A 14,583-nucleotide genomic window follows, 5' to 3' on the forward strand; every position below is an offset into this window, starting at 1 on the left:
GGAGTGTTTGGCAAATTGATCTGCCAACAGTCATAAAAACAAGATACATGAAGCATGAAATTAAAGTGACGAGTGGAAAGGATTGGGCATGTACAAAGATTGGGGATGGGGGCGGTGGGGAGACGAGTCAGTCTCAGTCTGCACACGACAGAAGGTGGAGGAGTTGTACAGTTTGATAGCCACAGGGAAGAAGGATCTCCTGCGGCGTTCTGTGCTGCATCTTGGTGGAACCAGTCTGTTGCTGAAGGTGCTCCTCGGGTCGACCAGTGTGTCACGGAGGGGGTGAGCTGTATTGTCCAAGATGCTCTACAGTTTGAGGAGCATCCTCCCCTCCAAGACCACCTCCAGTGAATCCAACCAAGGACGGAGCCAGCCTTCCTGATGAGCTTGTTAATCCTGTTGGAGTCCAAGGCCTTTGCCCTGCTGCCCCAGCACATGAAAGCAAAGAAGATGCCACTGGCCATTTGAGTTTGAATTTAGTTTATTGTCACATGTACCGAGGTACAGTGAAAAGCTTTTGTTGCGTGCTAACCAGTCAGCAGAAAGACAATACATGATTACAATCGAGCTGTCCACAGTGTACAGATATAGGATAAAGTCAGTAATGATTACTGCAAGATAAAGATTCAAGATTCAAGATTCAATTTAATTGTCATTTGGACCCCTTGAGGTCCAAACGAAATGCCGTTTCTGCAGCCATACATTACAAACAAATAGACCCAAGACACAACATAATTTACATAAACATCCATCACATCGCTGTGATGGAAGGCCAAAAAAACTTATCTCTCCACTGCACTCCACCCCCCCCCCCCCCCCCCCCCCCCCCCCCCCCCCCCCCCCCCCCCCCCCCCCCCCCCCCCCCCCCCCCCCCCCCCCACCCCCCCCCCCCCCCCGATGTCAGAGTCAAAGTCAAAAGCTCCCCCGGCTGGCGATGGCGATTGTCCCACGGCCATTAAAGCCACGCCGGGTGGTGCAAGGTCGCACACCGGGTCTTGGTGTTAGAGCCCCCGGTGTGCGCTCGCAGAGTCCCGCGGCCGTTCCAAGCCGCGCAGGGCGGTGATGTCAGGCCCCGCTCCAGGAGCTCTTCAACCCCGCAACTCGGGGGGAGTCGCCGTTGCAGGAGCCCTGAAAAGTGGTCTCCCTCCAGGGACCCGCGGGCTCCCTGTGCCGCCGTCCGCCAGACCCGCAGTTGCAGCCTCCGAATCTCCGGAGGTCGGGCCGCAACAGCAGCAGCGCTCCACCCGCTCCGGACTCGGCCAGCTCCATGACGGTGAGGTGAGTCGTCGGCACCAGAGTCCCCGGTCATCTCCTGTTGGAGGCCGCTCTTCGTTGCAGCCCCAACGACAACGGAGACCCGACAAGAAAAGGTCGGGTCTCCAGTGCAGGGAGAGATTTAAAAGTTACCCCCTCCCTCCCAAACCCCCACCCCCCACCACACACCCCTACATAGAAACATAGACAAAAAATAATAAAAACGCGGACGGGCTGCAGAGGCCGCTGCTGACGAGAGTCGCGCCAGCCAGTAAAGTCCAATCAAAGATAGTTCGAGGGTCTCCATTGAGATAAATAGTAGCTCAGGACTGCTCTCTAGTTGTGGTAGGATGGCTCAGTTGCTTGATAGCAACTGGGAAGAAACTGTCCCTGAAACCTGGAAAAGCTGCCTGCCCCTTTTCCAGGGTCATGTCCGTGCCCGGATGGTACTAGAGAGAGACTACACGCTATGCACGGGCATCCTGGGGGATTTCCGGGACCAGTGGGCACTGCAGGAGGTTGAATGTATCCTCAATAAGGATTGTAACATAGTTGTATAGTCGTTTATTTAGTATATTTGTTTGTCTTGTATTATGGTGGTGGGTTCTGGTTTGTTTTATTGTATTGTAAATATTATTTTTAATAATAGAATCATTTTTTTTGATGATAAAAAAAAATGTGCAGCAGTGGAAGGACCCAGGACTGTGGTCCTCCCCCACAGAGCCTTGGCGTTGGCTGCAGCGAGCTTCAGTGCGTCCCTCAGCACGTACTCCTGCAGTCTGGAGCGGGCCAGTCGGCAACATTCCCCGAGGGACGGCTCGCTCTGCCGGGAGGTCAACAAAGTTCGGGCCATCGAAGGCATCTTTCACCGAGTTGATGACCTTCCAGCAGCACAATGTCCGTCTCTGAATGTGTCCCTGGGAACAGCCCATAATGCAGAGAGTCCTCCGTTACGGAGCTGTTCAGGATGTACCGTGACGGGGACCCTTGCAACCATCTCCAGAGTCTCTTTTGCGAATCCACACCCTGCGAAGAGGTGGGCAACCGTCCCCTCCCCATAGCAGCCGTCCCGAGGGCAGCGTGCGCTGGTAGTGAGGTTCCTGCTGTGCAGGAAGGATCTGGCTGGGAGCGCTGCCCCTCACCGCCAGCCAAGCCAGGTCTTGGTGCTTGTTGGTTTTCACCATAGCCACCATAATAAACAACAGGTACTAGACAATAGGTGCTGGTGTAGGCCATTCGGCCCTTCGAGCCAGCACCACCTTTCGTTGTGATCATGGCTGATCATCCACACTCACCTGACAATGTGCTTTAAGGTGGTCTCGCGCCTTCCTGACTACATACACCCCTCGACTGGGCTGAATGAGTCTCATCTTTAAAGCTGGTGACCTTTCCCAGCCTAAGATAGACAGAAAAAGCTAGAGTAACTCAGCGGGTCAGACAGCATCTCTGGAGAAAAGGAATGGGTGATGTTTCAGGTCGAGACCCTTCTTCAGGCTGATATTCAGAGGAAAGGGAAACGATAGATAGAGACGGTGATATGGAGAGATATCAAACAAATGAATGAAAGATATGCAAAAAAGTAATGATGATAAAGGAAACAGGCCGTTGCCAGCTGTGGGCTCGGTGAAAAGGAGTTACAGACATGGTTACATTTTTGCATATCTTTTATTCATTTGTTCTACATCTCCCTATTTCGTCTTTATCGCTTGTTTCTCTCTCCCCCGAAGGAAGGTCTCGACCCGAAACACCCCCTATTCCTTCTCTCCAGAGATGCTGCCTGTCCCGCTGAGCTACTGCAGCTTTTTTGTGCCTATCTTCAGTTTAAAGCAGCATCTGCAGTTCCCTCCTGAACCTTTCCCAGCCCCTTTGCCGTGAGATCGACCACAAGGGAATAACAAGCGGACAATAACAGTGGATTCAAAGTTCAGATAGTTACAAAGGGATGGAGAATAATTAGCATCTTCTGTTGTTTGCAGCTGTGTGTTTGGGGATGAGAAGTATTTTCTCCAATGTGGGTCGACTTCATTGTGACGGGGGGAGGGCAGACTGTTGGTTGGAGGACTGCCTGCGCTGTATAATGGTCGTGGGCTGAATTAATATCGACACAAGGGTGACATTCAGAAATCTCGCCGTCCCTGCCACACTGACTGCATTGTCCCCTCTCCGCAGGATCATGGGTCTGCTTTCTGTCCCACCAACCCCGACCCACAACCTCATTATAAGGAAGGAGAGGCCCCAGCACATAACACCACACACCACAGGATTGCATATCCTTCATTCATTTAGTTTAGTTTAGAGATGCAGCGCAGAAAACAGGCCCTTCGGCCCACCGAGTCCTCGACGACCAGCGATCCCCACACATCCCCACACATCCCCACACTACCCGTGTCTGCCCGGGACAAGGCAGGCATGGGCTATTGATTGGGGATGATCAGCCACGATCACAATGAATGGCGATGCTGTCTCGAAGGGCCGAATGGCCCCCTCCTGCACCTATTTTCTATGTACGTGTTTGGAGTGTGGGAGGAAACCGAAGATCTATGAGAAAACCCACGTGAACACAGGGAGAACGTACAAACTCCGTACAGACAGCACCCGAAGTCAGGATCGAACCCGGGTCTCCGGCGCTGTGAGGCAGCAACTCTACCGCTGCGCCACCGTGCCGCCCGGTCGGTTCGTTCCATATCCCTCTACATCACCGTCTATATCTCTGGTTTCCTTTTCTCCTGACTCTCACTCTGAAGAAGGGTCTCGACCTGAAACGGCATCTATTCCTTTTCTCCAGAGATGTTGTCTGACCCGCTGAGCCACCAGCTTTTTGTGTCTATCTTTGGCAGAGGTTTCAGGTGGTCTCACACCTTCTTGCCTTTCTTATCTCTGGCCTTTGTTCCCTCCTGTGTCAACCTGCCAGGTTTTGTTCTGCCTATCACCCCCCTTTCCAGCTTTCCTCTTCCCCCCTCCTCCCCATAATCAGTCTGAAGGAGGGCCCCGGCCTGAAACGTCATCCATCCATGTTCTCCAGAGACGCTGCCTGAGCCGCTGAGTTACTCCAGCACTCCAGTGTCGTTAAGAGTTTTAATCAGTCTTCGCTCTGGGGATGTGAAGGAATTGCAAGAATAGTTCAGGGACCTCAATTAATCAGCCCACATACGTCACGGGAAGGGAATTGGAAACACGTGTCCTCCTCTTGCTCCAGTAGCCGGAATGATTCCCGCAACAAGGCGACAGCTGACGGGTGACCCGGCAGAAACCGCTCGCATCGTAAAAAGACTCGTTCTGTTTGACCGAGAGAACATTCATTCTGCTCACCCGGGTGAACAGGGCCCAGTAATGTAGGCCAGTAACGTGGTCAGCGGCAGAAACGCGGCGACTCTTGCGTGCTGCCTCGGTGCGGACTGCTGAGTGATTTAACCAGGTTGTGTGTAACACAAAGCATCTCACTGTGTGCCTAGGTACATGCGACAATGAATCATTGAATCAGTCACTCGTGGAGAATTCAGTGACATCTTCTTTACCCAGAGAGGGGTTAGGATGAGGGGAGTCACTACCACTGAGGTGGACAGTTTGAAGGAGTACCGGGCACAGTGGCGCAGCGGTAGAGTTGCTGCCTCACAGCGCCAGAGACCCTGGTTCAATCCTGACTCCGGGTGCTGTGGGGAAGATGGTAAGATGTTTCCACTGGTGGGAGAGTCATAAACAAGAGGACATAACCATACAATAAGGAACAGGTCATAGAGTCATGCAGCATGCAAGCAGGCCCTTCGGCCCAACTCGTCCATGCCGACCAACATGTCCCATCTACGCCAGTCCCATTTCCCTTTGTTTGGCCCATATCCCTCTGAACTTTTCCTATCCATGTCCTTGTCCAAGTGTCTTGTAAAAGTTGTTGTTGTTCCTGCCTCAACTACCTCCTCTGGCAGCTCATTCTATATATGCACCACCCTCTGTGTGGGACAGTGGCGTAGTGGTAGAGTTGGGAACCACTTGAGACCCGGGTTCGACCTGACTATGGATGCTGTCTGTAAGTTCTCCCTGTGACCGTGTGGGTTTTCACCGGTTTCCTCCCACACTCCAAAGACGTACAGGCTTGTAGTTTAATTAGCTTCAGTAGAATTTGTGAATTGTCACTAGTGTGTAGGATAGTGATCACTGGTCGGCGCGGAATTGATGGGCCGAAGGGCCTGTTTCCACACTGTACCTATAAAATCTAAAGTAAAGTCTAATGATGTCGATAGGCACAAAATGTTGGAGTAATGCAACGGGACAGGCAGCATCTCTGGATAGAAGGAATGGGTGACGCTTTGGGTCGAGACCCTTCTTTAGACTTTCTTCAAAGGTCGCTTCCAGTCTGACCCGATACGTCACCCAGTGTCTGAAGAAGGGTCTCGACCTGAAACGTCACCCATTCCTTCTAGCCAGAGATGCTGCCTGTCCCACTGATTTACCCCAGAATTTTTTGTCTACCTTCAGGGTAAACCAGCATCTGCAGTTCCTTCCTACATACTAAAGATGTGGAGGCTGGGAGAGATTCCCACACTCCAGTGAGTAGCAATGTTTGCTCGATACATGGTAACTTGCGATTGTAACCAGTCCAACCTTGTAGCAATTCCAACGTTGCCAGCAGAGAGCATGGGATCGCCTGCCTGTACAGGCTCGAAAGCAGCATTTTGTGCTTTGTGCCTTAATGATATGGCCAGCACCTCCAACCCTTGGATAGATACAAAGTAACTCGATAGGCCAGGCAGCATCTATGGAGAAAAAGAATAGGTGACGTTTTGGGTCGAGACCTTCTTCACACTAAGAGTCTGGGGAAAGGGAAACGTGAGATATGAAAAGGTATGCAAAAGGACAATTCAAAGCCAGCAACGATGATCAAATAAAGATGGAGCCCACAATGGTCCATTGTTGGCTGTGGAGAAGGTGTTAACGAGTGAATAAAAAACAGTGAAACTCAGCAGGATGACAGTGAAACTAGCAGGACAACTAGGGTGGGGGAGGGACGGAGAGTAAGTAAGTAAGTTTATTGGCCAAGTATTCACATACAAGGAATTTGCCTTGGTGCTCCACCCACAAATAACTACATGACATACAGTGACAGTTACGAATGACTCAGAAAACACTAACCATTAATAATAATAAAACATTAGTGATAAAACACCATTGATCAAGCATGTGAACCAACAAAATACCAGATCTACAGATGTTTGGCTGTTGAGTGGAGCAACTACTCGTGGATAAAAACTTTTTATGGGGGGATGCAATGATTACTTGGAATTATAGAAATCAATGTTCATACCACTGGGTTGTATTGGGAACTGACCTCAGCAGATGACAAGTGTTGCAGGGACAGGTTTGGGGCTATTGTTGAGGTAGCCAGGTGTGCGTTTGCTAATTCAACTAATTTGACCTGGAAAGAGTTAATGAAAAATTCTTTTTCGGACCTCATCAACGAATTCCCAGACGGAGTCTTGTTTTCCCAGGGTTTTGAAACCTTTGAAGTTTCTACAACAAACCCCCTTCATCCTTATGCTGACTGCTCCGGTTATTTGAAGGGGATTTATTAATCTTTTGCGTGGGTGTGTGTGACCCGGGTTTGATCCGGACCTCAGGTGCTCTCAGTGTGGAGTGTGCACGTTCTCCCTGTGACTGTGTGGGCTTCCTACGGGTGCTCCGAGTGTCCTCTCACATCCCAATGGTCCTCTCTGGTCTGGTTTGGCCTGGTTTGGTCTAGTCTGGTCCAGTCTGGTCTGATCTGGTCTGGACTGGTCTGGTTTGGACTGGTTTGGTCTGATCTGGCCGGGTCTGGCCTCGTCCGGTCTGGTTGTAGGGTCTGATCTGGTCTAGTCTGGTCTGGTGTGGCTGGGTTTTGTGTGGTGTGGTGTGGTGTGATCTGGTGTGGCCTGGTCTGGACTAGTCTGATTTGATCTGGACTGGTTTAGTCTGGTCTGGTCTGGTCCAGTCTGATCTGATCTGGTCTGGTCTGGTCCAATGTGGCATGGTGTGGTCCAGACTAAACTGGTCTGGTCTGGTCCGGTGTGGTGTCGTGTGGTCTGGTCGGATCTGGCCTGGTCTGGTCCGGTATGGTGCGGTGTGGTTGGGCCAGTGGGATGGGATGGGGGGGGACTGGATAATGTTGACGGTCTCACACATGGCGTGTCTTTCTCCCTCCCCGACTGTGCGCAGGGTTCCCCGCAGCGGCCTACAGCCCAGCGGCAGCAGCAGCGGCAGCGGCAAGAGGATCAGGTAGGGGCTCCCGCGGAAGAGACAGCTACATGGCGTACCCCCAGAATGTACGGGCAGGTAAAGCTCCGTTGGTATTCTGTGTGGCTGCACCTGTCCGTCACGTCCTCACTCTCTCGTCGGGTCTCTGTCGCCTCCTCTCGCTGCGCTCTCCCCAGGGTCAACAGGGGGCGGGGGTCAGGAGGCGGGGTCAAGGGGGTTTGGTTTGCGGATAGCAAAGTCCCATCCGAGAGTCCACCCATAGAGTTGGCCTGAGTTACAACAGCAGGGGGGGCCCTAGTTAAAGCAAGGGGCGGGGAGCCACACCATCCCTGGGTGGGGGTTAGTCGGGAACGGTGGTTTGCGGCTCCACGTTTAACCCCTGTGTGCTCTGCTTGCCAAGGATTACCTTCGGTGTGCTGGTTTTAACTGCAGCGCTGAACTGTGATGGGCCAGCTACTGCATTAGGGCCCTTGATCCAGTCCACGCTTCCTCTATTGAGGAGCAATTGTAAAGATTTCGAGGAAGCAATTGTGATGGCTGCCCTTTCAATTGTGATGAACCTTCCCGGCTCAAATCATCTCGCCCTTCATCAGTCGCACCCTTTCTATTCATCTCCTTAAGACATAAGAGCTGAATTGGGCCATTCGGCCCATCACATCCGCTCCAGCATTCGATCATGGCTGCTCTATTTTTCCCTCTCAATCCACTTTCCCGCCCTCTACCCATTGTGCATTGGTGCTTCTCTCCTCTCTCATTCCCTATTCTTCCCTCTCTCATTTCCTCTCTATCTCCTCTTCTCTCACACTCGCTCTTTATCGTTCTTTCTCTCTGTATCTCTCTCTCTCTTTTCCTCGCACCTTTGTCTCTTTCTTTCACCCTCTCTCCCTCCCCCTCTCCCTCCCCTTCTTTCTCTCACATTCTCTCTCCTTCTTTCCCACTCTATACTCTCTCTCCTCTCTCTCTCTCCCTCCCCCTGCTCTCTCTCTCTTTCCTTCTCTCTTTTTGCTTGTCTTTCTCTCTCTCCCTCTGTCTTCCCCCCCTCCCCCCCCCCCCCCCCCCCACCCTCTCCCTCCCTTCCCCCCACCCTCTCAGCCATCACTCCACATGCATAACACCCCCCTTCCCCCAAACTTGTCCAGTCTCCCTGCGGCCACCCCCTAACCAGCTACCCTGGCTCTTGAGTGTTCTGCCCAGAGTCTATAGAGATGCCTTTCTAACTTTGCTTCCATCTTTTACTTAAAGTGCTTTTGGTGCCACTTAAAATAATAAGAATAATTTGACAATTCTTTGCCTGAACCATGTAACAGTGTTGAAGTGGGCATTAATATCTTTGCAATTTACTGCACTTTGGTGGCCATGTGGTTGGGTCTGGAGGGGCAGGCTTGTCCTGGCTGCTGATCTGCACTGGATGCTGGGTTGATGGCGTCTCTGTTCAACTCCATAAACAATCCTTCCGTACCAGCTCAGCCTCACGACCTCCAGCAGGAACCTCGCGCCGGTGACCTGTGGGCAAGGCGCTAACTTCTTGTGGAAAGGCGAAAGGGAGTGAAGGACTGTGTGGGTTTGCTCATATGAGGGGGGCTGTGTCTATCACCCAGTTGGTGGCACGGTTGGGGGGGTGGGGGGGGGGGGAAGGGAGGCGGGAGGGAGGGGGCAGGCGCCAGCGAGATGTAAAAAGTCTGCATTTCCCATTTGTGAGGCAGGACGTGCTTCTTCAGCTCAGAGCTTTGGGCGGGAGCTGAGGAGATCCCAGCCCCGGCAAGGCCAGGCCGGGCTTCATGCGGGCGGGAGATGGGAGAGGAGGCAGGGTGAAGAAAGTGAGACTTGGCTTTTAGAGAGTGATGGCCTGAGCCTCCGCTTTAGCCTCCCAATTCCACTGACACGTACACGTAAACACACACACGCACACACATACACACACGCATATTCACAACACACAAATACACACACTTACACACAAACATATTCACAACACACACTTACACACAAACATATTCACAACACACACATACACACACACACACACACACGCTTATTTTTATATATACACTTTTCGGCCCATCACATATATGCCGTTGGACCAATATGATGGATATCCCAAATCCCTGCCTGTCCTCCATTACGTATCCATCAGCTCTTCTGTCAAAGACCTGCCCAGTGGAAATGGAATACCATAAGGTAGTTACAAAATAATTCTTTCTGATTCTTGATGCAGCCATTGCCCAATTGATAAAGCCTAGCACAAAATTGAACTAAGATATTTTACAGTGTCTTCTGTTAAAACCATATCTTCAATGAACCACTCACTGCACCAGCTGGGTGTGAGATGGAGTGAGTTCCAGTGTCTGCCGCCGGTGAAATTCCCAGTCCCTTGGACCTCCGGCTGCGGGAAACCACCGAGCGTTCACCAGGATGAAGGGAGAGAAGGTAGACAAAAGTGCTGGAGAAACTCAGCGGGTGAGGCAGCATCTATGGAAACGTTGCCTCTTTCCTTTGCTCCACAGATGCTGCCTCACCCGCTGAGTTTCTCCAGCACTTTTGTCTACCTTCGATTTTCCAGCATCTGCAGTTCCTTCTTGAAGGGGAAGAAGTGTCCTTTTCCCATAGGGGTCGTCACCTTGATCCTTGATGCCAGGTCCTGGCTGTGAGAAACAATGCCAGTAGCTAAAGGGGCAAGATGTCATCCTAATCTTCTCATCCAGATCCCTGACTTTGTCATCTCCCGGTTGCTAAACACTTTAACTCCCCCTCCCATTCCCACGCCGATCTTTGTCCTGGGCCTCCTCCATTGTCAGAGTGAGGCCCAGCGCAAATTGGAGGAACAGCACCTCATATTTTGCATGGGCAGCTTACACCCCAGCGGTATGAATATTGGCTTCTACAACTTCAAGCATTTCTTGCTTCCCCTCTCTCTCCATCCCACCCCCTTGCCAGTTCTCCTACTAGTTTGACTGTCTTCCTGATTACATTTTATTGTAAGCCTCGTTGTCACCTTCCCCCAGCTAACAATGATCTATACCTTACCCTTCCAAATGATTTTGTCTCCCTCTCCCCTGACTCTCATTCTGAAGAAGGGGCTCGACCTGAAACGTCACCCATTCCTTCTCTCCAGAGATGCTGCCTGTCCCGTTGAGTTACTCCAGCATTTTGTGCCCATCTTTGGTGGGGAAGGAAGCTAGTGTGGAAATAAATTGGTGGTGATGGGGAGAGAGAGGGGGGAGGGCAATTAATCTCCACACAGATGCGCACACACACGCACACACACGCACGCACACACACACGCACACGCATGCACGCACACACACGCACGCGCGCACACACACACGCACACACACACGCACACACACACGCGCACGCACACACACACACACGCACACTCACGCACACACACACACGCACACACACACACACACACACACACACACACGTACACACATACACGCACACACACACACACACACACACACACACACACATATACACACACACGTACACACACACACACACACACACACACACACACACACACACACACACACACACACACACACACACACACCCTACACACACACACACACACACGCCACAAACTATCTGGGTTTGGAGTATTGGTGCATTCTCTATGGGACCTGCCCTCTCAGGACCCCTGGGTCATCCCTCAGTTCCTGCAACTGGAAAATATAATCAAGCAAGCGACATGAGCCGCAGGTAGGTGCGTGAATAGTTATGTCTTTTTGTTGTAGCCTGGATTGGTTGAGCCTCTCTGTGAGAGTGTTTCTGAGGCAGTCTTTCCCGCCTCCCTTTCACTCGGACCTGCGCGCCTCCATCTCAAATGTTCCACTGAGCCCCTGGCCTATTAATCCTGTCAGGTCATAAGTTCATGTGATTGGAGCAGCATTAGGCCATTCAGCCCATCACATCTACCTGCCATTCAATCATGGCTGATCTATCTCTCCCTCCAAACCCCATTCTCCTGCCTTCTCCCCATAACCCCTGACACCCGCACTAATCAAGAATCTGTCAATCTCCGCCTTAAAAATATCCACTGACTTGGCCGTTTGTGGCAATGAATTCCACAGATTTTCACTCGTGGAAACTTCCTCTCCACATCCACTGTATCAGTAAGTTTCATTGAGGTCCCTCCTCATCCTCCTAAACTACCGGAAAATACTGGCCCAGAGCCGACAAACGCTCATAGAAACATAGAAACATAGAAAATAGGTGCAGGAGTAGGCCATTCAGCCCTTCGAGCCTGCACCGCCATTCAATATGATCATGGCTGATCATCCAACTCAGTATCCCGTACCTGCCTTCTCTCCATACCCCCTGATCCCCTTAGCCACAAGGGCCACATCATATGTTAACCCATTCATTCCTGGGATCATTCTCGTAAACCTCCTCTGGACCCTCTCCAATGCCAGCGCATCCTTCCGCAGATATGGGGCCCAAAACGGTTTACAATACTCCAAATGCAGTCTGACCAGTGCCTTATAAAGCCTCAGCATTACATCCCAGCTTTTATATTCTAGTCCTCTTGAAATAAATGCTCTCGAAAGAAGACCTACTATGCTTTGATGAGGGCTTTTTCCTGGATCCAGCTCTCAATCCATCGTTGTGCTTAATACAAAGAACCATGCGAACTGGAAATGGGTAATGGTGGTGTAGTGGTTAAGTTATCAGACCAGCAGCCAGATTTCTGGTTCATTAATCCAGAGACAGAAGTTCGAATCCCACTGGGCAGCCGGGGAATTTAAACACAATTAAATTAAATATAAAGAACTCATGTAACTATTGGATTGTTATTACAAACCCATCTGCTTCAGGACTGTCCTTTAAGAAATCCGATGTCCTTACCTGGTCTGCCATCCAGAATGATCAATGTGGTCGACTGCTGCTGCTTACAATCAGGGACAATTAGGGATGGATCATAGACGTGGATATACCCGAGAGTCATAGTCATAGAGTGATACAGGGTGGAAACAGGCCCTTCGGCCCAACTTGTCCATGCCGGCCAACAATGTCCCACCTGCCCACGTTTGGATCATATCCCTCCAAACCTGTCATAACCTGTATCTGTATCCTGAACGACCATAAGACATAGGAGCAGAATTGGGCAAACCGGACCCCTTTTAAGAAACGTTTAGACAGGTACATGGATAGTAGACAAAAGTGCTGGAGAAACTCAGCGAGTGCAGCAGCATCTATGGAGCGAAGGAAATAGGCAACGTTTCGGGACGAAACGTTGCCTATTTCCTTCACTCCATAGATGCTGCTGCACCCGCTGAATTTCTCCAGCACTTTTGTCTACCTTCGATTTTCCAGCATCTGCAGTTCCTCCTTATACATGGATAGGACAGGTTTAGAGGTGTATATATATGGGCCAAATGCGGGCAGGTGGGACTAGTGTAGATGGGACATGTTGCCCGGTGCGGGCCGAATGGCCTGTTTCCGCTCTGTGTGACTCTGTGACCCTGTCTATCCACCAATTAACCACGGCTGATCTATCTTTCCATCTCAACCCCATTCTCCTGCCTTCTCCCCATAGATACACCACTGCCGGCAAACTCTGACGAAAAATGTCCAGTGAAAATATCTTACTTTCTCCCTTGAACACATTTATTGATTGGGTTTAAGTTTAGCTTTGTCATTATTGTCAGATATAAACGGGCTCCAGTGGAAAGATTAGTTTTGTATGTCATCCAAACAGTTCAGATACAGGATACATAAACACAGCCAAGTTCAACTCAAGTACAATAGGTAGAGCAGAGGGGAAGATAGCTTGTTGCCCTTGAAAGGCTAAGACCTCTAGTGTGCTGAGGCCAGACGCCAGCTCTCGGACACCTGCTTTGACCAATCCCTTGATGAAGACCCTACAGATTGCGGGGAACTAGAGAGGAAATTGCGGGAGCCCTGGTTGGAATTTACAAGTCATCCTTAAATACAGGAGAGGTGCCAGAAGACTGGAGGGTGGCAAATGTTGTGCCTCTTTTCAAGAAAGGCTGCAGGGAAAATGCTGGGAACTATAGGCCGGTGAGCTTAACATCTGTAGTTGGTAAGTTACTGGAGAGTATTCTGAGGGATGGGTTATACAGGGATTTGGATGGGCAAGGGCTGATTAGGGATAGTCAGCATGGTTTTGTACATGGGAGGTCGTGTCTCACAAATCTGATTGATTTTTTTGAAGACGTGACCAAAAAGGTTGATGAAGGCAGAGCTGTAGATGTTGTGTACATGGACTTCAGTAAGGCATTCGACAAGGTTCCGCATGGTAGGCTGCTCTGGAAGGTTAGATCGCATGGGATCCAAGGAGAGATAGCTGAATGGGTAGCAAATTGGCTCCATGGAAGGAAGCAGAGGGTGATGGTGGAAGGTTGCTTCTCAGACTGGAGGCCTGTGACTAGTGGTGTGCCTCATGGTTTGGTGCTGGGCCCGTTACTGTTTGTCATCTACATTAATGATTTGGATGAGAACATACTGGGCAAGATTAGCAGGTTTGCTGATGATATAAAAGTGAGTGGTTTTGCAGAGAGTGAAGATGGTTGTGAACGATTGCAGCAGGATCTGGATCGATTGGCCAGGTGGGCGGAGGAATGGTTGATAGAATTTAATACAGAAAAGTGTGAGGTGCTGTATTTTGGGACATTGAACAAGGGCAGGACTTACACAGTAAATGGTAGGCCTCTGGGTAGTGTTGTAGAGCAGAGGGATCTAGGAGTACAGGTGCCTGGTTCCTTGAAGGTCGAGTTGCAGGTGGATAAGGTGGTCAAAAAGGCTTTTGGCACGTTGGCCTTCATCAGTCAGAGTATTGAGTATAGAAGTTGGGAGATCATGTTGCAGTTGTATAAGACGTTGGTGAGACCACATTTAGAATATTATGTTCAGTTCTGGGCACCATGTTATAGGAAATATATTGTCAAGCTTGAAAGGGTTCAGAAAAGATTGACGAGGATGTTGCCAGGATTAGAGGGTGTGAGCTATAGGGAGAGGTTGAGTAGGCTGGGTCGCTATTCCATGGAGTGTAGGAGGATGAGGGGAGATCTTATTGAGGTAAAGAAAATCATGAGAGGAATAGATCGGGTTGATGCACTTGCCCAGAGTAGGGGAATG

General features: G+C 50.5%; 1 protein-coding gene across 13 annotated transcripts in view; it reads left to right on the plus strand.

Moving 5' to 3' along the window:
- msi2b (musashi RNA-binding protein 2b) overlaps positions 1–14,583 on the plus strand; it is a 431,971-nt gene that overhangs the window by 380,096 nt on the left and 37,292 nt on the right. For 9 of the 13 annotated variants that reach the window (XM_055657603.1, XM_055657605.1, XM_055657606.1 and 6 more), the window contains one exon: positions 7,438–7,554. The exons of 1 other annotated variant lie outside the window; for it this stretch is intronic. In XM_055657603.1, coding sequence (XP_055513578.1) covers positions 7,438–7,554 — 117 coding nt within the window. The remainder of the gene's footprint in view (positions 1–7,437; positions 7,555–14,583) is intronic. 3 more of the 13 variants (XM_055657607.1, XM_055657614.1, XM_055657616.1) reach the window with 1 other exon arrangement.

Source organism: Leucoraja erinacea, chromosome 28 (assembly GCF_028641065.1).
Source record: "Leucoraja erinacea ecotype New England chromosome 28, Leri_hhj_1, whole genome shotgun sequence".
Classification (NCBI taxonomy): domain Eukaryota; kingdom Metazoa; phylum Chordata; class Chondrichthyes; order Rajiformes; family Rajidae; genus Leucoraja; species Leucoraja erinaceus.